This window comes from Lepus europaeus, chromosome 14 (assembly GCF_033115175.1).
Source record: "Lepus europaeus isolate LE1 chromosome 14, mLepTim1.pri, whole genome shotgun sequence".
Taxonomy (NCBI): domain Eukaryota; kingdom Metazoa; phylum Chordata; class Mammalia; order Lagomorpha; family Leporidae; genus Lepus; species Lepus europaeus.
The window spans coordinates 18,788,901-18,815,077 of record NC_084840.1 but is presented as its reverse complement, the minus strand read 5'-3'; the positions used below and the strand labels follow the sequence as shown (position 1 = coordinate 18,815,077).

General features: G+C 59.4%; 1 protein-coding gene across 1 annotated transcript; it reads left to right on the top strand.

Moving 5' to 3' along the window:
* Nucleotides 1-9,763: 9,763 nt before the first annotated feature.
* On the top strand, nucleotides 9,764-18,529 carry FMOD (fibromodulin). Its single transcript, XM_062211273.1, has 4 exons — nucleotides 9,764-9,881; nucleotides 12,307-13,292; nucleotides 16,908-17,096; nucleotides 17,803-18,529. The coding sequence occupies exons 2-3, from the start codon at nucleotides 12,314-12,316 to the stop codon at nucleotides 17,057-17,059; spliced, it is 1,131 nt and encodes a 376-aa protein (XP_062067257.1). The 5' UTR covers nucleotides 9,764-9,881; nucleotides 12,307-12,313; the 3' UTR covers nucleotides 17,060-17,096; nucleotides 17,803-18,529.
* The last annotated feature ends 7,648 nt before the right edge of the window (nucleotides 18,530-26,177 follow it).

Below are 26,177 nucleotides of genomic sequence, written 5' to 3'. Positions count from 1 at the left end.
AAGGTTTCTTTATCAACAAGCAGCAGGGCCTCTCTTCCCACCCCTCCCACTGTGCCGAACTGGACGAGGACCTGCCTGGGGAGTGGGGGATGCTAATCAAAGCATGGGCCTGAGCCCCAGTTCCTGGGACTTGGGTAAAAGGCGAACCTCATGTCCCTGCAGCCTCCCCGGCCCGTGCTGAGAACCCAGGTGTTGGCGAGAACTGCGCCCAGCTACGACCCTGAAGTTCTTCCTTTGCTTCCCATGACAGCGCTTGTTCATGGCAAATCCCTCTACTTGAGGAAGCCAGCTCCTCTCCTCCAACAACCCCATGGGGGCCCGCTGAAGGCCAAGCCCCACCCCAAAGTGTGCGGGCCCTTCCCTCCCCCGAGGCCAGACAGAACACCTGGAGCTGGCAGCCAGCCTCTCCCGCACACTTGCAGGGTGCCAGGGAGCTGTGCCTTCCGCAGTGTGAGTGAAGCCAGGGCCGGGCGCAGGAGGAGCCGGGCGAGGCTACAGAAACGGAAGGAGGACGACCCCTTCTCCTCTGTCTTCCGCAGGCTTGGTTTCCACGGAAGCCTGGTGTTGGAGGAAGGAGAGCATGGGTGAGAGAGGCCTGCTGGGGAGCCGGGGGCACCCTGCAGCGGCAGCTCAGCTCCGGGATGGAGACCCCAGGGGCAGATCTTGTGGAGTGGGGCTCCTGAGAGCTGCCCCCCAGGGGAGCACAGTTGCTTCCTGGAGGCAGGTGGGGGCTGCACTGCAGGCCTGGGCCCCCAGGGCCTCTGAGGCTGCCCTTGGCCACCACCCCGTGAGCAGCAATGGAGATGGGGCGGGGGAAGAGTTGGTGGGGCCTGGGAGAAACCCAGGACAAGCTCCCGGGGGGTGTGCCCGCAAGGCTCCCTGAGGACGAGGACTCTGGGTGGCCTCGGGCAGGGGGTGCCTTCCACAAAACCCTGACTTTGTCCCCAGCTAACCCCACCCATCCATCCACTTATCCACACTGTATGCCAGGCACTGGACTGGTACATATTGACCATTTTCTTCGAATTGAACACATTTTTTTCAAGATTTACTTATTTATTCGAAAGGCAGAGTTGCAGAGAGAGAGAGGCAGAGAGAGAGAGAGGTCTTCCATCCATTGGTTCACTCCCCAAATGGTCACAATGGCTGGAGCTGAGTCAATCTGAAGCCAGGAGCCAGGAGCTTCTTCCAGGTCTCCCACATGGGTACAGGGGCCCAAGGACTTGGGCCATCTTCTACTGCTTTCCCAGGCCACACCAGAGAGCTGGATGGGAAGTGGAGCAGCCAGGTCTAGAACCGGAGCCCATATGGGATTCCCGCACTGCAGGCAGCGGTTTTACCCAGTACGTCATGGTGCCAGCCCCTCCAACACATTTTTCAAAAGGTCTTTATTTTGAATTTCTGTTTATTTCATTGAGAGGCAAAGAGACGAACAAACAGATAGAAAGAGCTGCCATGTGCTGGTTCAGTCCCCAAATATCTACAACAGCTGGGCCTGGCCCAGGCTGAAGCTGAGAGCTGGGAATCCAATCCAGATCTTCCACGTGGCAGGGACCCAACTCCTGGAGCCACCAGTGCTGCTCCCGGGTGAGAACCAGAAGGAAGCTCGAATCAGGAGCAAAGCAGCCTGAGATGGGACATGGGCGTCTCAACCAGCATCTAACCGCTGGGGCGAACATCCAGCTCTGAGTTTGTATTGAAATCCCAGCTCACAGCTTTGAACTTGATTTACATCGTATGCTAAATGTACACAGTTCTAGCTGTGTTTCAGGGTTCTGTGAAGATTAAATGGACCTGGCCTAGAGCCTTTAAAAATATTATTTCCCTTCTGCTTTCCCCAGAAAGAATCTCCCCCCCAATTTGGGGTGGGCACTGTGGTACGGGGGTTCAGCAGCTGCTGGGGACGTGGCATCCCATATCAGAAGTGGTTTGGGCCTCAGCTGCTCCTGTTGCTTCCTGTTAATGCACCGGGGAGGCAGCAGGTGAATTGAGACCCAGATGGAGTTTGTGCCTCCTGGCTGCGCCTGGCCCAGTCCCCACTGTTGCAGCCACTTGGGGACTGAACCACTGATGGATAATTCTCTCTCTCTCTCTCTTTATCCACCTTCTCTGTTACTTTGCTTTTTAAATAAGCAAATAAAGAAATGCTTCTTTTAAAAAAAGATTTTATTTATTTGAGAGGCAGATTTATACAGATGAGGTAGGGGAAGAGAGGGAGGGAGAGAGAGAGAAAGACAGCGAGCTTCCTATCCACTGGTTCACTCCCCAGTGGCCACAACGGCCGGAGTTGGGCTGATCCAAAGTCAGGAGCCAGGAGCTTCCTCCAGGTCTTCCACGCAAATGCAGGGCCTCAAGGACCGGGGCCATCTTGTGCTGCTTTCCCAGACCATAGCAGAGAGCTGCATCAGAAGAGGAGCAGCCAGGACACCAGGGTGAGGCCACCACAGGGGGAGGCTTAGCCTACCAAGCCACAGTGCCGGCCCCAACAAATGTTTCTTAAAGACCCATCGGCTCTCCTTCATCCCCTGAATAATCAATAAGTATTTATTTATTTATTTATTTATTTATTTATTCAAAAGAGTTCCTCTGTATAACTCTAGCACCATATCCCAGTTAGCCCCTTGCAACAGAACACATTTGCTCCGGGAAGACACTGGCTTGTTGCAGTTGATGACCTGGGGAGATGGGGAACGGAGGGCAGTGGATTAAAGAGGAGGGCAGGTGCAGAAGAAGGGTATCCGTGGAGGGGGGAGCTCAAGGCCCTCCTGGGAGGCTGGCTGCTGGCAGGGAGAAAGCAAACTCCCCCACAAAGATGTGTTCCTCAGAGCCACCGAGCCGGAGGAAGTGAAGAAGTGGGAGGTGGGGGAAGGAGCGCATCTCAGTATCTTGATTGCAGATCAAAACAATTTCTATTCTTGCAAATTCCCTTAGAAATACAGCCTCTCGGGGACTGGGAAAGGAATTTATTCCTTCACCAACCCCTCCAGGCAGGCTGGCCGGGAGCCAGCTGACAGTTTCCCAGTAAGAAAGTTGTGGAAGAAGCCACAGCGCCTACCACGTGGCTGCTGCCACAGGTGCAGAGAAGGGGCAGCCTTCCCAGCTCTTCCTTACCGCACTGAGGAGCTGAGCTGCCAGGGTGAACGCCCAAGACGGTGGCGCTCAAGTTGGGCTGACTGGGGGCTCACAGAGCCTCCCAAGATGCCTGGTGTGTCCGGAGCGCCACGATGATTCAAGGAGCTTTGAGGAGTAGATTCCAACAAAATAAACGTGAACGTTCGTGCAGTAAGATGTGAAATCAGCATTTTTTTTAAGATCTAATGTGTGCTTCTGGCTTGGGTGGGCTGCTTGGGGCTGCCCCTTCGATCTCTGGAAACGCACCAGCAGCTCCCTCGCCCTCTGCCTGATCCATCAGCAAGACTTTGGCCAGCTGCTCCTCTTGGAGCTCAGTGCCTCAGTGCAGGGCTGTGACAGAGGCCCCCGTGCCCACCTCCTCATGGCCTCGCGACCCTGGCTGGGCACTGAAACCATCCACCTGTCGCTCATCAGGGGGCGGGGCCCATCTGCAGAGATTCTGCCCCTCCGGAACCGCCTGGAGCCCAGCCCCTCTGGCCAGCCGACACCCAGCCCACCCCCACACCAGTTCTGTTTTTCCCTGCAAACCTCAGCTGCCCTGCCCAAGCTGCCACCACCCACGTTCCTGCTAAGATCACCCTCCCTCTGATCTCCCCAAAGACTGGGGGGACGTGGGGTGCCCCCTGGGGACCCCACCAGCCAGTCTCAGCACAAACACTACAGGTGCACACTTTGTAAGCAGCCACCAGATGCCAGACGCCATGCTAGGTACGCACAACCAACCGTCTTACAACCAGCCAGCGGGTGGGGATGGGCCGTCCCCACCCATTCTGCACATAAGGAATCTGAAGAAATAAGGAAAAGACTGGATTTCTGAGGTCGGAAGCCATTCTGTCTGAGTCAAAGCCCAGTCCCTTTCCTAAGCCCCATCCCCTCCTTCTTAAAGGCGTTTTCCTTTTTAAATGTTTTTATTATGGGATGCTGCACTACACAGGAACCAGAGAGAAGCAGACGATAAAAGGAACCAGAATTTAAGAAATTTTGTACATTACCATGGGCAGTTATTCCTGGTCTTTAATGAGCTCAGATGGAACTGGAGCCAAGAACTTACACCTTCAGGTGGGCCCGTGAGACCTGCCACTGGCTTTACCCTGGAGGCATCCTCCCCCAGTCCCAAGGTGGAGCCAACTTCTCCCCTCAGTGGAGTGAATTCAGAATGATGCTACTCACTCCCTAAATGGCCACAACAGCCGGAACAGAACCAGGCCACAGTCAGGAGCCTGGAACTCCATCTGGGTCTCCCCCATGGGTTGCAGGAGTCCAAGCGCTTGGGCCACCTTCCTCTGCTTTCCCAGGCACATTAGCAGGACGCTGGATCGGAAATGGAGCAGGCGGGACTCAAATCAATGCCCATGTGGGATGCTGGCATCGCAGGAGGAGGTTAAACCTGCTGTGCCACGAAACCAGACCACTGCTTGAGGGGTTTGTGATTCCAGCCACTGGAAGCCCCACCTCTACCTTTGGTGGGCTACTTTCTTTCCCATCGGCTTCAGTTACCAGAGTGGTTACACCACCCTCGAGTGCAATCCACTTGGTCACTTGATGTTTAGAAATGGCCTCACGCAGGCCAACCACTCTGTGCATTGTGCTAATAGAGGCACAATGACAAGGCTGCCCCCTTAGGAACTTGCAGTCTGATAAGATCACCAAAGACATTGCTGGTCTTGGAGGGCCACCGCGACAGGCTCCCTGCTGGGACGGCTGTTTCTCTCGGAGTCCCCCACAGCCCACGGGTGGGGTTTCGGTCCTTATCTTACAAGTGAGGATGCTGAGAGTCCCTGGTGCTTCACCTGTCAGCCCAAAGCCTTCCAGGTAGCGATGGAGCCAGAATGTGAACGGACGTCCGTCCCAGACGCCGTGTTTGCCTTCACACTGGAGATTCTACGCCGCATGGTAGTTAGGGACTCAGAATTTAGAAGCAGACAGATTTAAGTAGAGAATGCGAGCTCTGCCTCTTAATTGCTATGTAATCTTGAACAATTAATTAACCTTTCTGAACTCCAGTTCCTTCATGTGCAAAAATAAGGCACGATAATACCTATCTCTTAGGGTTGTGATGAGAATCTTAGAAATAGCAGGTGGTGTTTTAGGACTGATAGACAGGCCTGGTCTCACTTGCAGTCGTGTAATTTCCTTGGCAGCAACCTGGGAACTGTCTCATTTTGGTTCCCTCCAATAGCCCCCAGCACAGCCTGAGGGACACCATTGGATCTTGGGCCATTTGCGGGAGCAAAGGTGAGGGCCGTTACTAAGCCAACCCCTCAGGCTGCAGGGCTCCTCCGCCTCCTTCCTCCTTCCTTGTTTAGGTATCTCTCCCAGAACAAACCCCTCTTCCCAACTCAAACACACTGCAGAAGAGCCACTAGCCACGAAAGGGACAAGACTGCTCTGGGTCTTGCTCTTGAACTGATCATGAAAAGGAAAGCCTGGAGCCCTCGGTGCATCTCCCAGGACCTAGAACTTGAGGTCTTCCTCCTGCTGCCCTTGAAGGAACCGCGACTTCCTCCAGCTCCAACATCTCTGTGGCTCTTGTCCTCCTGCAAGGATGCTGAGGGTTCCTAACGAGCCCTCGGTGCCGGGGGAGAAGAGAAAAACATCCCTGTTGGAAGCTATGGGACGCCTTTCTTGGGTGCCAATGTAGCCAAGACTTTCCATCAAAGTATCAGCCTGGTCAAAAATCCCTCTCTGGCATCCAGAGCTTTCAGGACGGGCCAGCAGCAGGGCCTGGGTGCGTAACCAGCATCATCTTTCTACTGATTTTGTGTCCAACTCAAGAGCTGTGATTGGGCGCGTGTCCAGTCTGACCCCTCATTCCCAGGTTGTCTGGGACCAGGGGCTGTGTCCTAGAAACTGGGGCTGCCAGGGCCTGCCTGGGGCGGGAGGAGGAAGGCGTTGGTGGCCACAGGAGCGTCACTGTGTCTCTACTGGCGGGAATCTGGGTCAGAAGCCGCTCCATTCCTCCCAGACAGGGTGGGTCCAACGTCAGAGGCAATCAGCTTTGCTCCGTGGCTGTGGTTTAACCTGAACTTTTCTGGACAGGGAGGAAATAGCAGTGGCCTGAACCCCAGGAATGTCCAGTTGGCCTGGCTGGTGGTGGTTCTCGCACGCAGCATTGAGCACTGAAGACAGACAGACTCCGTGGGGAGCCGAAAATACGTCTCATTTCATGACCTTTTGCTGACTGTCCACTAAGTGCCAGGCAGGGTGGGCACAGCTGGGCTACGGATGGAAAAGAACAGCACCACTTGTCACCTACCTTGCTTGTACTCTAGCGACCGGGCAACGTTGACGCGACACCCCCCGCCCCAGAAAGCACCAGTGTCCCAAACACACCCCTGCACCCGCGGACCCTCCCCCGCTGGAAGCTAAGTCCCCAGGGCCTGTGCTGGAACCGGGTGACAGAACAGCAGAGTCTACGGAGAGAAAAGGGAACCAGAGGGCAGAAAAGGCAACTTCTGAAAGTAATGACTCGCTCGTCTCTGCCTCCATCCCAGTCCCAGGCCCGCTCCCCGCTTCCCTCCGCCCAGACCCTCCCTTGCTGCAGGACAGGTGACCAGAGCCCTAGGGCGGAGATGGCGGGCAGGCCATACGGAGCCACTGCCGTTTTGGGTGGAGCCTGGTGGAAGGGATCCCAGGGCATATGTGGTCTCCAGACTCCATCAGTAAATACAGCCACAGTCAGCAGGCGAAAACTTAAACACAAGCATCTGTCCTCCATGGGCGGCCCAGCCCCGGCTGTCCACGCCCTTCTGAGCAGTGTCTCCTGTCCCCATTGCCAACGTCCTCCACTGAGAAGTGACTGCTTTGTGGACTCACAAAACAATCAGGAAGCCAACTGTGTGATTCTCAGCCACCTGCAGGCCAAGGCCATCCTCTGAGATCAGAGTTTGCGGCATACACACCTGTTCTGCGACGAGCCTTCCTTTGTCCCCGCCGCTCGGGTACGTGCACCACGCATACATAGCAGGTGCTCCAGTTTATAAAGGGAATGCAATCGGTGTGCTAAGAAGGAGGGCCCTTGTCGCCGGTTCGAGACCCGGCTGCTCCATTTCCGATCCAGCTCTCTGCTGTGGCCTGGGAAAGCAGTGGAAGATGGCCCAAGTGCTTGGGCCCCTGTACCCGCAAGAGAGACCCAGAGGAAGCTCCTGGCTCCTGGCTTCGAATCGGCACAGCTCTGGCCGTTGCAGCCAATCGGGGAGTGAACCAGCGGATGGAAGACCTCTCTCTCTCTCTCTCTCTCTGTCTCTCTCTCTCTCTCTGTCTCTCTCTCTCACTCTGACTTTCAAATAAATCTTTAAAAAAAGAAGGAGTGCCCATGAGTCCTGCCCCTTTTCCTCCCCCAGCTCTCGAGTTACTTGCACTCCATCTGAGTGGGGTCCAGTGCAGCCAGCAGCACTACCAGTGGGTTCTTCAAGTTCGAATCACCCAAGGGTTTCACAGTGGGCGTTAAAATAGGAGGCGCTTCCGGGCCTAGGCAGGAGCCAGTCCCTGGACGACAGCACGCTCAGGGCGCATGGGTTCATCTAAGCAACACAGATTCTATGTGAGCCAAACCCAGGGGTCCTCACGTGTTTCCCTCAGGCCCCGGACTCCGCTCAGATTCACACGCACCTCACTGGGATGCCCCCACCCCGGGCACCAGGCATCGCTCACACGGCACAGCCACAGCACGCTTCCTGCCCCACCCACCTCTGTCTGTCCCAAAATGCTCCATCAGCTGACCAGCGGCTCAAAGCAAGATCCTGGAAGGCCGGCGCCGCGGCTCACTTGGCTAATCCTCCGCCTGCGGTGCTGGCATATCGGGTTCTAGTCCTGGTCAGAGTGCCGGATTCTGTCCCGGTTGCCCCTCTTCCAGGCCAGCTCTCTGCTGTGGCCCGGGAGTGCAGTGGAGGATGACCCAAGTGCTTGGGCCCTGCACCCCATAGGAGACCAGGAGAAGCACCTGGCTCCTGGCTTCGGATCAGCGCAGTGCGCCGGTCGCAGCGGCCATTGGAGGGTGAACCAACGGCAAAAAGGAAGACCTTTCTCTCTGTCTCTCTCTCACTGTCCCACTCTGCCTGTCCAAAAAAAAAAAAAAAAAGATCCCGGAGTCATTCCTGAGTTGCCCTAACTGCCAGATCCGATCTGTCCACACAACTTGCTGGTTCTCTCTGCAGCAGCCTGTGGTAGGAGTTTGGCCTCGAGGTTAAGATGCTGGTAACGAGACCTGCATCCCACGTCAGCATGCCTTTGAACCTGACGCCAGGTTCCTGCTGATACAGACCTTGGACAGCAACAGGATGGCTAGAGTGACCGGGGCCTTGCCACCCACGTGGTAGACCTGGGGTGAGATTCTGTCTCCTGACTTCAGCTGGCTCAGCCCTGGCCACTGGGGGCATTTAGGGAGTGAAACAATGGATGGGAGAGCTCTCTCTTGCTCTCTCGCTCTCCATCTGTCTCTCTGCCTCTCAAGTAAATACAATTTTTTAAAAGTCCCAATTAAAAATAATAAGTATGTTAGCCCCTCTTCCACTACACTCATCTAATCTGCCATTCTGTCTCCTTGAGCTTGGGCTGGGGCCTCCTTTCCCCATACAACGATCCCTCCTGTGTGCTCTAAGAAATGTCAGAAAGGGACCGGCGCTGTGGCACGGTAGGTTACACCTGCAACGCCAGAATCCCACACAGGCACTGGGTCAAGCGCTGGCTGCTCCACTTCCTATCCAGCTCCCTACTGATGCACCTGGGAAAGCAGGGGAGGATGGCCCGAGTGCTTGGGCCCCTGCACCCATGCGGGAGACCTGGAAGCAGCTCCTGGCTCCTGGATTTGGCCTGTGCCAGCCTTTGAGGGGTGAACCAGTAGGTGGAAGCTTTTTGTCTCCCTCTCTGTCCCTGTGCCTTTCAAATAAATAAAATGAATCTTCATATCTAAGTATACATATATATGCATGCATATACCAGACCCCATTGCTTCCCCCTCTTAAAACGCGCTGTTCTTGAACATTCAAAATCCAAACCAACAAAGCTAACTACCAACCGTCTACCCCCGCCGGCACTTCCTAGACCTCGCCTTTCCCGATTCCAGACTCTACATCTGTATAGTGGGCACAGCTGTGGTCATGGTTGCCTCACAGCGGACGTCAGCTGCGTGCTAGCCTAGCTCGGGTCTTCCCACAGTCCTCCCCACTGCCGGCAGGTGCTGTGAAATGAGGTTCCCTGCTTTTGCGTGCGTCCCAGTGTCGGGGAAGGAGCCAGGGCAGTCGGGGGTCCCACCTGGAGTCAGCCCCTGCCCTCGCCGTCAGTCTGAGACCCGCCTGTAGGGGGCGCTGAGGCCACGAGGGAGGTCACAGTGGCCCACGGGGCGCTCGGGGCCGCTCGGGGGTTAAAGACAGCGCTCCCCAAACCCGGGCCCTCCCCTCCCCACATCTGCCTTTGTGGCTTTAATGAGAAACCCAGGCACTTTGGCGTCCAGGGCGCGCTAACTCCCTGGAAGATCGGCGAGTGGAAAGAAGGTGGTTTTCCAGCGGGCGGGGGGCGGACTCGGGTCTCCGCGCGCCCGGGCGAGCCCCGCCCCTGCCGCCCGCCTGGGAGCCGGCCCGCTCCGCAACCCCTCTCTCCAGGCTCCTGGTTAGGAATTTGGGGGCGGGCCCTGGCCTGGCACGGCCGCGCACTCCCAGCCGAGCTCACTTCTGCTCTCCTCGCGCCCACGTTCTGCAGCCCAAGGAGGCCGGACCGAGGGACGTGGGCACTCTTCCCCCGCTCAGCTCGAGGTAAGTGCAGGCATCTTACTTCGGGGTTGCACCCTTGTCGGTCCATAAAGGAAGTCGAAGACAGGACCTGGGAGAGGGCAGGGGTGGGCCATCCCTCCTTCCCCCCAAGTCTGGGCTGCCCCCGAGGGATGCTGCCCCAGGGCAAGAGGTCCAGTTGCAGGACATCTCCGTTGTGGTCCTCGGGGGGCCTCCAGTTCTCAGGCACAAAAATGTAAAAGTTCAAATAATGTGGGGATCCTCATAACCTCAACTCTTTGAGATCTGGGGCGCTTTGGGGGTGGCCCGAGCCCTGGGTGTCCTAAATGCTGCTTTGTATAGCATGTGTGAGCTGCTGAGGTGCAAGGGAGTGGGTAGGAGTCGGATGAAGCATCAGCTGTGTCCAGGGGGCTGTGCATCCCGGTGGGGTCCCCTCCAGGTTAGGGGACAGCTCCCTGTCTGAACGAGGAGACCTTTCTCTAGAGCGATGAGAGACCAGCAGCAGGTTCTGAGTTAGGTGCCCCCCGCCCGCCCCGCCCCAGCTCCTGGTGTGTCAGTCCCTGGGCTTTCCACCTTAGCAAAGGCTGAGCACAGGTGGACCCGTGGCATTGTGGGAAGCAAGGTAAGAGTATCCAACCCTGAAGCTACGTGGCTAACAGAGGCAGTGGGATCCGGGGGGAGGCGTAAGCTCCCCTACCAAACCCTCAAGGCAGCCCTGGCTCTAAGCAGAGGCCAAAGCGGGTGGGACACACAGACCCTGGAAAGCTGGGTTTCAAGGGGACTATGGCTCTTGGCTGCCAAGGTGCCCGGTCTGGAAAAGGAGAAACAGAGACAGAGGCTCACTGTGCCAGCCTCTAGGCCACCACCTTGGTCCTGCAGCAGCCCAGGGCTGTGCATGGAAAAATGCACAGTTGGCAGCAGGCTGCTCCATCCGTCTTCTTGCCTGGCCACAGCCAGGGAGCAGCCAGCGTGCCCAGGCAGTGGGCAGTTGAGTCTGCTTCTCAGAACACTGGGGCTCTTTGTCTGAGGCCTGGGGCTGCCTGAGGATGAGCCAGGATGCCTGCTGGCTCTTCGGCAGCCCAGTGGCTCGTGGCAGGCCCAGGGGGCTGCCTGGAGGAGCCAGTGGCCAGGAGTTTGAACGTGGCCACCAAAGCCCTTCCCATCAGTTCTGAGGCTGGCTTTTATTATCCTTTCTGTCCCCTGTCCACGGTCGCCAGCCCAGCAAGGCCCAACAGCAATGCAGCGGCTAAGTGGGACTCTTCCAGACCCAGGACAGCCCTGGGGGCTCTGTCCGAGGGTGACTCGCTGGAAGGTGCCCACAGAGGCTGTGTGGTGCCCTGGCAGGAGGTAATCAGGGCAGGCTCCCCAGACCCGACGACCCGCTGCTGGGCCCCTCCCTCCATACCTTCAACTTCCCTCCCAGGGGCCCCCAGCCCCCGCGCCGCCCTCTCAGCCTGCCCTGGCCTCATCTCAGTGGCCTGGCAGGCTCCAAGGTGAGTGTCAGAACCCCATCCAAAGCCGCGTTCCCTTGGGCAAATGTGAGAACCTCCAATGTCCCCTCCATCTGTCGGTGTTTTCCAGTCACTGCTCTTGGCCCCATGTCCCCAGGGTGCTAACACTTCGCTAGGCTCCGGGGAAGAGAGGGAGGCAGACCGGCTCGGCATCCCCACACCGTGCCGCACCCCATGTCCCCCGGCTGGAGGGGATCTGTGCCCGTCTCCAGATGAGTCCCACATGGGGCTCCTCCAGGCCCAGCCAAGCTGCATGCGTGAGCACAGACTGCTAACCAGAGGGTTTTCTCACCCAGCCGAATGCCACCGACAGTGGCACTTTGGAGGGAAGCCCAAGGCCCGTGGTGGCCGCAGAGGGGCCACACTCCTCCCCAGACGCCCAGGGCCTGAAAACACCAGCCTGCCTGAGAGGCCCAAAGAGCTTCCCAAGTGGCTCAGATTTTCCCCTTTGATGCTCAAGCTGCTTCTAGAAGTTTCTCCGGGACAGGAAGAGCCAGAGGGCTTTGTCCTTGGACTCTTGGAAAATAGTGTTTCCCTGGAGAGTCCAAACTGGATGTGAATCCAGGCCCAAGGAGCCCATGACTCCCACCCCTACACCCCTACACACACACACACACACAACGGCAGCTACCTCCGCAGAACCTGCCTGGGGCTAAGGCTGCCATGGACCTGCCCCTCTAAATGCAGCAACCTCCATTCCACTTCTTCTTGACCAGGGGACCAGGGGAGATGCATGGAGCTCTCCGCCCTGCCCCCGTGGCCGTGGTCCAGCCAGACCACGTGTGCAGAGCCGGCCACGGGCTGTGTGCACCTAGCAAGGGCGAGCAGGCTCCTGCGCCCAGGCGTCTGACGCCAAAGCAGGCGCTGCCCAGCTCTGAGCCACGGCCTCCTGAGGCTCACTCATGCCCGCTCCCTCTCCTCTCTCCCTCCCTGCACAGAGACACGATGCAGTGGGCCTCCCTCCTGCTGCTTGCGGGGCTCTGCTCCCTGTCCCGGGCCCAGTATGACGAAGACCCGCACTGGTGGTTCCACTACCTCCGCAACCAGCAGTCCACCTACTACGACCCGTACGACCCTTACCCGTACGAGCCCTACGAGCCCTACCCCTACGGGGTGGAGGAGGGCCCCGCCTATGCCTACGGCTCCCCGTCCCCACCGGAGCCCCGCGACTGCCCCCAGGAGTGCGACTGCCCCCCCAACTTCCCCACCGCCATGTACTGTGACAACCGCAATCTCAAGTACCTGCCCTTCGTGCCATCCCGCATGAAGTACGTCTACTTCCAGAACAACCAGATCACCGCCATCCAGGAGGGCGTCTTCGACAACGCCACCGGGCTGCTCTGGGTCGCCCTGCATGGCAACCAGATCACCAGCGACAAGGTGGGCCGCAGGGTCTTCTCCAAGCTCAGGCACCTGGAGAGGCTGTACCTGGACCACAACAACCTGACCCGGATGCCGGGCCCGCTGCCCCGCTCGCTGCGGGAGCTCCACCTGGACCACAACCAGATCTCGCGCGTGCCCAACAACGCCCTGGAGGGGCTGGAGAACCTCACGGCCCTGTACCTGCAGCACAACGAGATCCAGGAGGTGGGCAGCTCCATGAGGGGCCTCCGCTCGCTCATCCTGCTGGACCTGAGCTACAACCACCTGCGCCGGGTGCCCGACGGGCTGCCCTCGGCCCTCGAACAGCTCTACCTGGAGCACAACAATGTCTACACCGTCCCCGACAGCTACTTCCGGGGGTCGCCCAAGCTGCTGTACGTGCGGCTGTCCCACAACAGCCTCACCAACAGCGGCCTGGCCTCCAACACCTTCAACTCCAGCAGCCTGTTGGAGCTCGACCTCTCCTACAACCAGCTGCAAAAGATCCCCCCGGTCAGCACCAACCTGGAGAACCTCTACCTGCAAGGCAACAGGATCAATGGTGAGAGCTTGGCCCCGGGGGCAGCCGGCAGCTGCGCCTGCGTCACTGGAGTGGCTCTGCTCCGAGTGCTCGTGCCCGTGCAGGCAAAACACCAGCAGGGGAGCCACACGGCCAGAGACCCAGCAGCCTGCACAACCGGCCTCGGCCCTGACCACGGGGTGCAGGGTAGCGAGCACCTGCACTGGCCAGTGGTGCTGGGAGAAGTCAGCGGGGTGGGGGTGGGGGCCCGAGACTTCCCCAGGAGGGGCAAGCTCCCACCCGGGTCTTGGGAGAGAAGTGGGCATGGGATGGTGGCCTGCAGGACAGAGCCACTGATGGTCACTTACCAGGTCAACTGCCAAGGGCTGCATGTGCCTTGCTCATCTTCTCTGTGTCGTTCCAATGTCAGTGTAAGTGCTGCCGAAGCGAGCACTGTGCGTGTGCCTGAGCAGGAGCAGTGGTGTGTGAAGGGGCAGAGAGAGACGAGTTTGGAGAGGTTTGGGAGGGAGGGGACGTTCCCCCGGGATGAAGAGTCTCAGTTCGATTTCTAGGTCCCTCGTGGGAGGTGTCTGTCCTTAGACACCAGCCTGTAAGAGGATGAGCCTCGGTGGCCGCGTGACGCGCCCCAGCCCCCGCAGCCTGGCCGCGTGCTCCGATGTTTATCTGCCTCTGGAGCATGGGAGCTGGTGAGCAGGACTGCGCCACCTCTCGGAGTGGAAGGCGGCACCAGTCGGTTCCCCTGGAGCCCAAGGGGCCCCTGGTGGCAGGGCAGAGGTCCTGCCCCGGGCTAGCGGGAGCCTGGGGTGGCGGCTGGGCAGGGGCGGGGAGGGATCACTGGGCTTCTTGCTGCAGGAGGGCCCCCACCCTCACCCCTGCAGATGCCTAGAGGCGCCCGAAGGGCACTGCAAAACCCGTTTCAGCAGCCCTGGCCCTTAGCACAGGCGGGCAGGTCCCGAGCCAGAGCCAGCGTTCCTCCGCCTGCCCGCCTCTCCCAGCTCTTCTCCCGGGGAAGGGGCTTCGGCAATGGCACAGGCGGAGCACTTTGAAGTGAGTGAGAGGCCCTGAGCACCCCCCTGGGGAACAGATCAGGCATTTAGGGATGTGCTAAGGAGCTGGCCGGCCCCCTGAGGAAGGTGGCCTAGCCCTGGAGATGGCTGTCCACTGGGCGGGGCGTCCTCTGAGGACAATGGCTCTGCTCGCAGGGTCTGAGGGCTGCCACCAAGTGCTCGCTCCCCTGCCCCCCACCCCCGCACCCCATCAGGGAGGGAGGCTGCGTGGCAAACCGCCCCCCGTGCTGTGCTCCATCCACATCTGACCCGCATGGCCCCAGTAGACAGAGGAAGTGGGCACGGGAGGGGATGCCACGGGAGCGTCTGTCACCTCCCTGCCTTCACACAGAGCCATGTCTGTCGCTCACAGACGCTCACAGACGAGGTGGCCAGGAAATAAAGCCCCTTTAGTGGTGTCCAGGGCGGTGGCCAGAAAGCTCTCCATTCGACCAGGCAAGAACTGGCCCGCGCCTGTGGCCTTGGCTCAATGGTGCTCGTCTCTCCGGCCTCCTCGTCAGGCAGCCGAACAGCCGTACTTGCTAGTGACCTGCTGTTGTTGCTGTTGTTTGCATTGCAAAGATGGGGAAATTGAGGCACGGAGGAGGGAAAGGCAGAGGAGGACGGGGACTCCAGGGACTCCGGGGCCTGCAGGGGATGAGGCCTGGTCCCCTCCCGGCAGCCGCTCCCCAGCCTCCGCCGTCAGCCGCCCTCTCAGATTTTCCAGTTAGCAACAGGCCGGGAATGTTATTCGGAAGCTTTGGGACCCAGCGGAGCAGGGTGGGTCGGCCAGGACATAGGAAAGACCGCGTCAGTGTTTGATCTGGGCTGCAGTCTGTCCTCCCATGGCTCCGGGCAGAAGCCCTGCCCTGTTCATGGGCCAGCGCAGGACACGGGCAGGGGGGCTGGCAGTGCCCGCGGGTGGTGGGAATCGTTCTACCCGGGGTGTCTGGCTCCCCACACGCTCAGTGGGAGGGGAGATGGGAGCCTCGTGTTTGTGCCCAGGCAGCTGGGAGCCAGGAATTTTGCAGACTGTGTGAGGCCTGCAGGCTGGGGGAGAGCTCTCCCTGAGCCCCTAGCTCAGTCCCATAGGGCTGGAAGGGACGCTGGGCTGAGCCGCTTTGCTTCCCTCCAAGTCCCATATGCTGGGGACAGAGACCCAGCCCCTGGCCAGGGCCCTGGCCCCCGCCTGCCTACTCAGAGGCCCTCAAATCTCTTCTCGGGGACATGGCTAAGCCATCTGTGTGCCCGCTCCGGAGGGGGCCGCTCCGCAGTGCCCGGTGCCCCCCGAGTCGGGTCATTCCCTGGCCCGGTGCTTTTAGCCTCACATCTGTAGCACAAGTCATTTGCTGCAGCCGTACCCCAGCTCGACTTGCTCCATTCTTCTCTCTTAACTGAGACTTCCATAACGGCATGTACGGATGGCCACTGGGCCACTGTCCGTGCACCCAGGACGATGCTGACACAGAACACTTCCGGCAGCCGCTCTCTGATGCCTGCACACCCCCGGACTCGCCCAGCAGGAGCCCCCCCCCCCCCCCCGGCCGTCACACCGAGCTCTGCTGCCCACCCCCACCTAGCTCCAGGATGCACACAGCTCCTGACCCCCTTTGCAAGCTGAGGGACACCTCTGGGGGAACCACAGCCCAGGGTGCCCCCTGCTGGGGCGCCCGAGCCCGATCCTGCCCTCTGCACCTGCTGTGTGCCGGGCGGCCAGGTGTCGGGCACTTCAGGTGCAGCCGTGATGCTGTGGTCCCTGCTGGCGTGTTGCCTCAGCTCCACAGCTTTCGTCTCACGTGACTGAGTAGACCGGAAACAGAGGCAGTTGACTTGCCCGGGACAGGCAGAGGGAGAAGTGGTCCAGCAGAGGACAAGCACGGGAGAGGTGGCAAAAGGGCTCGTGTTCAAAACCAAACAGCCCTGTCTGCCCAGGGGCACTGTGTGCCATAGGGGCGACACTTCCAAAAGGGGTCTTCTTTTGAGATTGGAGAGAGAAGCAGCCCGTGATGGAGTCACGTGCGGGAGGCAGAGGGATGGCACTGAGGGGTTGGGTTCCCGGCGCCTCTCACCTCGGAGCCCTGCGCGCGCTCCCCTGGCAGCCCCAGGCCTGGAGACAGTTGTCTCTCGGCCCAGGCGTCCTCCCTTTAACCTCCTGCCACTTCTCTCTCTGCAGAGTGGCAGGAGATGTTCCAGATTTAAACCTCTCCATTTCCAGCCTTCCTGCTCATAGCGATTCCGCAAAGCCCTCCCTCTCCAAAAGCAATCAAGCCTTTGCAAGTGGCTCTGCCTGGTCCCTGGCTGCCCTCTGCTTCCCTCTGCTGCCCACGGACAGGACAAAAAAAAAAAATCAAGTCCTAGCGGGAAGGACACCCAAGGACATTCCAGGGTCTGCAACGTACTGGTGGGGGAGGGGCGGAGGGCGGGGTTAGGAGGCGGGGCCGCAGGCCCAGCCCCCTTCTCGGTCCCCTAGCTTCACTGGGATTCTGCACCATGCCCACCCCGAAGGCTGCAAGGCCCACCCCTTGCTCGGAAGCCTTCCTGGAGGCGGCGGTCGCGCCGAGGCTGAGTGCCCCGCCCTCTGTGCCCGCAGAGTTCTCCATCAGCAGCTTCTGCTCCGTGGTGGACGTCATGAACTTCTCCAAGCTGCAGGTGCTGCGCCTGGACGGCAACCAGCTGAAGCGCAGCGCCATGCCGGCCGACGCGCCCCTCTGCCTGCGCCTGGCCAGCCTCATCGAGATCTGAGCAGCCCCGGCCCCGCCCCACCGCATCCGGCTTGATGGTTTGGTTTGGCTTTTGCTGGGAGGGCTGGGACAGACCCCGCGACGGAAGTCCACAGCTCCCTCTCGTCTCCTTCCTGGAGGCAGGGCTGGGTGGGATCGGGGAACCACCTGGGCAGGGGACGGCTATGGTGGCACAGGGACTAATCCCCGGAAGCCCCAACCCCAGAAACCCTACTGTCTCTCCCCCGCGGAGCTGAGCACGGCGCCTGCGCAGTTGCCGGGCAGTGGGCGCCTCACCGCCGTCTCCCCAGGCCCTGCGCTGGCTACGCGGTGGCACTGGGCTACCATTCCTTGCTCCTCGCAGGATACCTCGTGCCCACCCAGCCTTGCTGCACCGCCCCCGCGGGGCCCGTGGGTGCCTGCCCAGCGACCTGTGGAGAACAGCCACACTGGTGTTTGAGGGGGTCGGGGTAGACAGTCACCTGTGTTCCCCCTCCAGCTCACCTGTTGAAAGCCCCCAGGCTGGAGTCCCAGCATCCGGCCGGAGGAGACAGCCAGCCCTGGGCTTGGATGAGTGGGTGGGGGTGCATGTCAGCAACTGGCCAGCTCTCAAGGGAAGAGGCCAGCCCGAGCTCGGGGCAGGCGCACCCCGGAAGCAGCCCCAACAGCTTCCTCCTTGCCCAGCACTCTCTCCTGTCCCAACAGCACCTGTCTGAGATTTCTCCAAAGCATGGGAAAGACGGTTTGTCCCCTTGTCTTCCCCAGGCCCGATGGGAGAGGCAGACTCAGCCAGCCCTGGGCTTGCCTGCTGGCCGCAGGGCGGTCTCCGTGAATGGACCGGCTCTGAGGCAGCAGCTCCAGCTGGAGATGCTCACGGGGTCCGGGAAGGCGCAGACCCGCCCGTGCTGGCCAGGAACCCTCTGCGCCCCATCTCCGAGCTACACCTTCGGCCCTGAAGATGCCTGCTACATTACAGCTTGGCTGGGGGACAGTGACTTCTTCCCGCTCCTGAAACGTCCGCTGCCCGGGGCCTAACCCACCTGCTGTTGGGGGCACCGTTGGGTTGTGGCCAGCCAGGGAGCTGGGGCCGAGCACTGGCTGAGCCCGGGCCCTGCCCAGACGCCATCCACCCTGACACTATGCATGCTTCCGGCACCGGGGAGAGGGGGAGGAATCCTCGGACTGTGCTCTCGGCTCCAGACCCGAAATCCGCAAAAGCCAAACCAGCTCGTTCCAGCGGAGGCGCCCTGGCTGGAGGGCCATGGCCGCCCCCTGCCCAGGGCCCTCAGAAAGCCCTCTGCCTGTATAAACGATTCCTGGCTACAGGGGAAGCTCGTGTGGTGGCCAGCCTGACCAATAAAGTTACCTTACTGCTGCACCTGCAAGACTGGGTCCCTGAGGGCAGGAGGAAGGCTGAGGGCAGCTTCTGGGGTTGTGCAGGCCCTAGGCTGTCGGAGCCCTCGCTTTCACTGTTCTGATGGTTTTTTAAAAATCTCCGATCAGCAGACTTTGTGTTCTGGAAGTTTTTCTGTAAGTCCAACTTCAATCCTTCTATCTACTCATTCCTCCTCCATCTGTTGCCCGAGGGGAAAAGAACAACCCGGCTTTTTCACGATGCTAACATCCTACCTCTCCCTCCCTCCTCTCTCGTCCACCCTGTAATTCTGGCTGGGACTGGTCCATGGTGGTGTTGTCTTAACTACTGCTGCCCTCTAGTGGCCACTGTGCACAACAGCAGGGAGTCCCACTTAGCTAAGCAGGTCCTGGGAGGGGATACACGCAGAGGCTTCTCCGTGCGCACTTTCTGCAAGCCTTTAGGTGTCAGATGCTATGAAGTTTCCTTAGCAGGCTCCACAGGATCCAGGGGACAATCCTGTTTCCTGATAGGGAGCTCAGCTGAGCAGGGTCACGGGCCCGTTCTGCAGGAAGCAGCCCTGGGTGGAGGCCGAGTGGGCTGCGTTGACTCTCGTTCTCCGAAGAGGCAGGCTGGAGCGCGAGTGTGCGCCATGGTGCCAGGAAGTCAGCTGTGACCGTGGCCCTCACCGGGAGCCCGAGGCCCCAGGACACACAAACACCATGGGGAAGAGGTGGAGATGGGAGGTGGGGGAGGGCACTGTCCACCTGCAGTGACCGTGACCGTGACAAACCAGATGGAGCGGAGGGAAGGGTGGGAGCCAGGCCCAGCCCTGCCCTCACGCCCCGGCCAGTGCTCCAGGAGCAGGAAGCTAGAAGGCACCGCCCTCAGACACCCGCCACTATCTCCCCAAGTTCCATCTGATTGGCACTCGCTGTGTGCGAGGGGCTTCCTTTACAGTGCTTGGTTTAGGAGCCCTCACCCCTCTGCACAGGGGACTGTCACTGTCACCATTTTTAAAATTTTATTTGTTTGAAAGGCAGAGCTACAAAGAGGGTGAGAGAGAGAGAGAGAGGTCTTCAATCCACTGGTTCTTTCCACATGGCTGCAGCGGCTGGGGCTGTGCCAGGCCAAAGCCAGGAGCTTCGTCAGGGTCTCCCATGTGGCTGCAGGGGCCCAGCACTTGGGCCACCCTCTGCTACTTTCCCAGGTGCATTAGCAGGTACCTGGATCAGAAGCAGAGCAGCAGGGACTTGATCAGGGCCCATATGGGATGCCGGCGCTGCAGGTGGCTTAACCCCTTACGCCACAGCGCTGACCCCTGCTTCCACCACGTTACACGTGGGGACACTGAGGCCCATGGCGGCTGAGGTCACCCAGGAAAGGAAGTGCTGAGGATGGAGTGACCGCCGCCATCCGTCTCGCCAGCCCGTGACTTTGCTCTACGTTTCCACTGTCCACTGTCTGGGTTTCCTGGGTATACACGGGCCGCGAGGGTGCACCTTCTTACTTTCTGGGATGGTCCTATAACCATTCATGTCCCATATGGATTTCCCAATTAAAACAAATTCCAGGGGCCAACATGGTGGTACAGCGGCTTAAGCTGCCTCTCGAGATGCTGACATCCCATATCCTGGCTCCTCTGTCTCCAGTCCAGCTCCCTGCTGATGCACCTGGGAAAGCAGAGGGAAATGGCCCAAGTGCTTGGACCTCTGCACCCACATGGGAGACCCGGATGGAGCTCCTGGCTTCTGCGTGGCCCAGCCTCAGCCATTGTGGTCATTTGGGGAGTGAACCAGCTGATGCAAGATATCTCTCTCTCTCTCTCTGCTTTAAGATAAATACATAAGTCTTTAAAACCAATAATCGAATGTGTTCTTCATCACTTGATGTGGGGGGCGGACAGCGGCTGACTGCCCTGCCCTTAGGGGTTTGTGACTGTGCCACTCCCGACCGAGGGAGGGCTGAGAGGGAGAGTGGCAGGGGCACGGGGAGCCTGGCCTGGGTCTCCTGCGCCGTGGGCAGCAGCAGCAGGATCTAGAGGAAGCCATCCAGGAAGAGGAAAAAGGCTTAGGGGCCACCCTACAGGTGAAATGTCTGGGTGCAGAGGAAGGAGAGCTCCAAAGGACGAGGCCAATGCAGTGGGTGGGGGTCAAACTGCGTATTAACCTTGTCCTCTTATTCAAGACGAAATACCAAGCAGCTTCATCCCAAAACCCAAGTCCAAGGGCCTGTGCTAGAAACAATCTCGCAGTTCTGACTTCCAACCACGAGGGGGCAGCATCACACCGTACACCGCCAAAGCCTTTTCTATCATCTGTTAGGTTTCAGCTCGATTCTGCTCTGTTGGACCAGGCACCGGGAGGCGTGGTGGGACCCAGGGGTCTTCGCCTGTGTGTGCTGCGGCCGCTGTGGCGGTCTGGTGAAGCCCATGGACCCTCCTCAGGTTTCTGAAGGCATGAAGTAAGATGCACAGTTACCAACATATAAAACTCATAGATTTTTTTTTAAAGATTTATTTATTTACTTGGAAGTCAGAGTTACACAGGGAGAGAAAGAGATGGGGGGGGAGGGGCTGGTCTTCCATCCGCTGGTTCACTCCCAGATGGCTGCAATGGCCAGAGCTGCACCGATCCGAAACCAGGAGCCAGGAGCTTCTTCCAGGTCTCCCATGTGGGTGCCAGGGCGCAAGGACTTGGGCCATCTTCTACTGCTTTCCCAGGCCACAGCAGAGAGCTGGATCAGAAGTGGAGCAGCCAGGACTCGAACCGGTGCCCATATGGGATGCCAGCACTGCAGGCAGCGGCTTTATCTGCTATGCCACAGCATTGGCCCCAAAATTCATAGATTTTTGATAGTAATTTTTATGTTTCTTTATTAATGTAAAAAAACAACAAGAGGTAGCAACAGGTCTGCTTGGGTGTCGTCATTCCAAGCACGGGCGCAGGCATTTGGCCTTGGTGCTTAAGACTCCAGCTAAGATGCCCACGTCCGCACTGGAGCTCTGAATCTGATTCGCGTGTCGGGCTCCCGACCCCAGCTCCCTGCTAGTGCAGATCCTGGGAGGCAGTGGCGATGGTGCAAGCCACTGGGTTCCTGCACTCAGGTAGGAGGAGACCTGGCTTCATTTCCTGGGTCCCAGCTTTGACAAGCCCAGCCCTGGCCCGTGTGGGCATTTAGGGAGTCAATCAGCAGATGGGAGCGTGTTCTCTCTCTCTCTCTCTCTCTCTCTCTCTCTCTCTCTCTCTCTCTCTCTCTGATAAACTAATTTACAAAGGAAAGCCAGGAAGAAGAATGAGGAGGGCTGGGATGGCCGGAAGTAGGGAGTAGCCCGAGCATGCTCCCAGAGCCCAGGAAGCGCTCCCTGGTGCCTGTCCTGCCACTCACTCCAGCGAAGCAGGGCGGCGCAGGAGACCCAGCGCCCCGGGATCTGGGATCTTCGCAAACTCTCTGAGGAGCCCCGCACCATCGCAGAGGGACGGCAGTGGGTGGGCGGGACTCCCAGCAGCAAGGAGGGGAGCCGGCCGAGCCTGTGGAGGACCTGGGCGCCAGGTTCTGCCCAAGTGGAGCAAACACTTTGCTCCGTCCTGTAGCAGCCCGAGTAGAGCCGCGCTGCTTCCTGGAAACGCGTCCGCGCCCCGGCGCAGAGCCCACGCGTGGTGCAGGCGCTGACACGAGAGACTGAGGCAGTGGTCGCCTGGGTGTGTGGCCCAGCGACAGGGGAGGGCAGGGAGGGGGGGGTGTGTGCAGAAAGCCAGGGCCGGAAACAAGGACGCACAGACCCCCCATCCTCCCCACCCCGGGCTCCAGCAGGGACCGCAGACACCAAGGACGGACAAGCTGGTCCACCTCCGGGTCTGGGGCGCCAGCTACACTCAAGGCGGGAAGAGCGGAATTGCACTTGACCCAGTGGAGGAAGTGACAACAGCAAACAGGGAGATGGTCACAAGGCTCTGCCCCAGTGAGCAGGTGGTCGTCCTGGGCCCTCGGGAAACCCAGCGGAAGCACGGGGCTTGCCTGCCGCCTGCACAGTCCCCACAGCCCTTCCACAGGACCCCTCCCGGGCCTGCACTGGAGCTGGTACGACAGCGGCCATGCCGTGGGTGCCAGGCCTCGCTGGCAGGCCTGGGGGTAGCACTGACTCAGATGGTAGGGCCAGCCGTGGGAGTCTGCACAATAAAGGGGGGGGGCAGCTAGTCCGAGGAAGGCGCCCCCAAACCCTAGTCCCAGGGTAGAACCGGAAGTCCAAGAGTCGTGATGTCAGGACACCAGCCACTCCGAGCCCAGAAGGGAGGGTGGGGTCAGTGGGGCGGGGGGGGGGGGGGGGGGCGACCCAGCCCTTGCGACTCTGCCCCCAGCACCCGGCAGTGGTATCCCCCAGTACATGCGCACATGTGGAGACGCCCAGGCCACAGGCACCCCCCAAGTAGGAGAAGCATCTCTCACTGGCTTCAATGATCGTTATTGCCTTAACTGAAAATTATTAACGCGTTTCCGTAAAGACCTATGTTTTCATGGGACATAAAGCAGACAGTAAACGTTCCCGTCCCAGGATGCCCAAGATGCGGGGAGGTGCGGGGTCGGAGCAGCAGATGGAAGGAGGGGCGGAGTCAGCCCTGCGCTTAGGCCGAGCAGAGCGAGAAGTCCTGGGAGGAGCGCGCGTGGAGGGCCGCTCCCAGACCCGGAGGCGGGACCAGCGCGTTCGTTGCAATGCAGCCACGTCCGCACCAGAACTAAACACTGGGTTCTTCTCTCACGGTTCTGGACGCCGGAAGTCCACAGCCAGGACGCTGGCAGGGCCGTGCTCCTTCTGACGGCGCTGGGAGGAGCCTCCCTGGCCTTTCAGGCGCTGGTGGCTCCGGGTCCCTGGCTCCCGGCAGCATCGCTTCCGCCTCTGCCGGCCTGCAGCATCTTTGCACAGCCACCTTCTGTCTCTCCGTGCCCTCTCGTTCCCTTCTTTCTTTTTAAAAGACTTATTTATTTGCAAGGCAGAGTTACAGGAAGGGTTGGAGAGACAGAGAGAGACAGAGAGAGAGAGAGACAGAGAGAATATCTTCCATCTGCTGGTTCACTTCCCCAAATGGACACAAAGGCCAGAGCGTGGAACTCCATCTGGGTCTCCCACATGGTGGCAGGGAGCCATCTTCTGCTGCTCTCCCAAGCACACCAACAGGGAACTGGATCAGAAGTGGAGCAGACAAGACTCAAACCAGCACCCTTATGGGGTGCCAGCAACGAAGGCAGTGACTTGACCCACTAAGTCATGGTATCAGAGTTACACACAGAGAGGAGAGGCAGAGAGTGAGAGAGAGGTCTTCCATCCCCTGGTTCACTCCCCAAATAGCCACAACAGCTGCAGCTGTGCTGATCTGAAGCCAGGAGCCAGGAGCTTCTTCCAGGTCTCCCACGTGGGTGCAGGGGCCCAAGGACTTGGGTCATCTTCCACTGCCTTCCTGGGCCACAGCAGAGAGCTAGATCGGAAGTGGAGCAGCTGGGACTTGAACTGGCACCCATATGGGATGCCAGCACTGCAGACAGTGTGGCCTTCCCAGTTACACCACAGCACCGGCCCCCTTTGATTCCTGGAGCTCCGATTCTTTCATTCTGACCACTGTGCGTTGACGTCCCCATTCTCCCTTGGGAGGACGTTCAGGTGTTGCTGTAGAAACAGTCTGTGAACCTCCGCTGACTCCTCTTTTGCACTTGAGGTTCTCCAGGCTCTCTCCAGGGCGCACACACACCAGGGTGTCTCAGCAGAGGCACCCCCTCTGGACGCCAGCGGCACCACCCCCACCTCCAGGACCCAGTGCTCCCTGGAGGACAGAATACCCACCAGTCTGGGATCCTGGCGCACACGCCCGGAATGCCCAGCTGCCATTCGAGCCACTTGCCTCCACCCGGTGTTGTCGGCCACAGCACAACGGGGTGTGCAAAGTCCACTCACCCAAGGGTACCAGGGTGTCCCCACTTCCCCCCATTTCCCAGTGCCACACAGGGCTCAGGCTTTAGCACTCTGGTCACCTGATGGATGTGGTCGATCTGAATTGGCGCATCTCATCTTTTGTTTTGGACACGAAAACAATCATGTTGATCCATCCCCTCGCAGAAGGGAACCTGAGACCCTGCTGGCAACCCCCACCCCAAAACGGAAGGAGCTAACTGCCTGCTGGCCCAGCACTGGGGATCTGGAGCTGCAATCTGCCCATCGAGCGACCCCGCCCCACCGTGCCCACCCCAGACTGGCTCCCTCCTGCAAGAACAGGTGGGGTATAACAGGGACACAGCCCATTCTTCCTGAACGGGTGAGCACCCTGCATCTTTGCTAGTTTACTGGGCCTTGGGGGCAGATGCAGAGACTAGAAGGGCTACACTAGAGGGCTTCTTTCTCTTGGGAATAGGGGGAAAAGATGGTTTTCCCCTTCTAGCAGGGGAGCGGCCAGAGGAGCGGCACCCACCGTGTCCCACTCACAGCCCACCCCCGTGTAGCTGCTGCAGCTGCAATGGCCGTGTGGGGCACCTGGCAGCAGTGGGCAGGCACAGGTGAGAAGTCACCAGGAGCAGGCCCCTACATGCCCACAGGTGAGAGGCAGCATCACAGGTGAGCAGGACGGAAGGCCCAGAGAACGCGCCAGCCCCTCCGCGGGACACAAGGCAGCAGGCCCAGCTTGGGAACAGTGCCGAAGGTGGCGGCAGCGGTGGTTTGCAAGACCCCCTGCTCTGCCAGTGCCGGAAAGAGACAGAGGCTGTGCTGGCCGGGCTGGGGCAGGTGCACCTGTTGGCTGTCACGCCGCCACACTTCCCCTTCACTGTACATGGGAAGAGGGCAGCTTGGGAAGCCGTCATTCCTTAAAAACCCAGCCAGGGTCACACATCAATGTTTCATGTGTTAGCTGAGCGACCTGGTGAGATCGTAAATTCTTCAAAGGCGGGGACCGTGTCACATGATTGCTCTCAGTACTCCCAGCAGCAGCTGGATCCACAAGTTTTTAATAACACCTGCGGGGTCATATTCTTTTGGACCCAATGAAAAGAGTAGCCTGAAATGGATTCAATAGCCCATTAACCCACAGGCACGCACCTTTGCTTTTTCAAAAAACATGAAGTGCTTTCAATGCTATGACCTCAGTGGGTTTTTGTTTGTTTGTTTACTGAAAAATATCCAGGAAGGAGCCAGTCCTGCGGTGCAGCAGGTTAAGGCCATAGCTTGTGAGGCCGGCATCCCATATCGGAGTGCCGATTCAAGTCCCAGCTGCTCTGCTTCCAATATGCCTTGCTAAATGCCGCTGGGAAGGCAGCAGACAACGGTCCATGTGTCTGGGCCCCTCCCGCCCATATGGGAGACCCAGGTGGAGTTTCTGGCTCCTGGCTTCAGTCTGGCCCAGACCTGACTGTTGCAGCCATTTGGGGCAGGAGTCAGAAGATGTTCTCTCCTCCCCCTTCCGCTGCCTTTCAACTAAATAAATCAATCTTAAAAAGATAAGGAAGTATCCATAGGCCGGTGCCATGGCTCACTTGGCTAATCCTCCGCCTGCGGCGCCGGCACCCCGGGTTCTAGTCCCGGTTGGGGCACCGGATTCTGTCCCGGTTGCCCCTCTTCCAGTCCAGCTCTCTGCTGTGACACTGGAGGGCAGTGGAGGATGGCCCAGGTCCTTGGGCCCTGCACCTGCATGGGAGACCAGGAGGAAGCACCTGGCTCCTGGCTTCGGATCGACACAGCGCGCCAGCCGTAGCAGCCATTAGGGGAGTGAATCAACGGAAAAAGGAAGACCTTTCTCTCTGTCTCTCT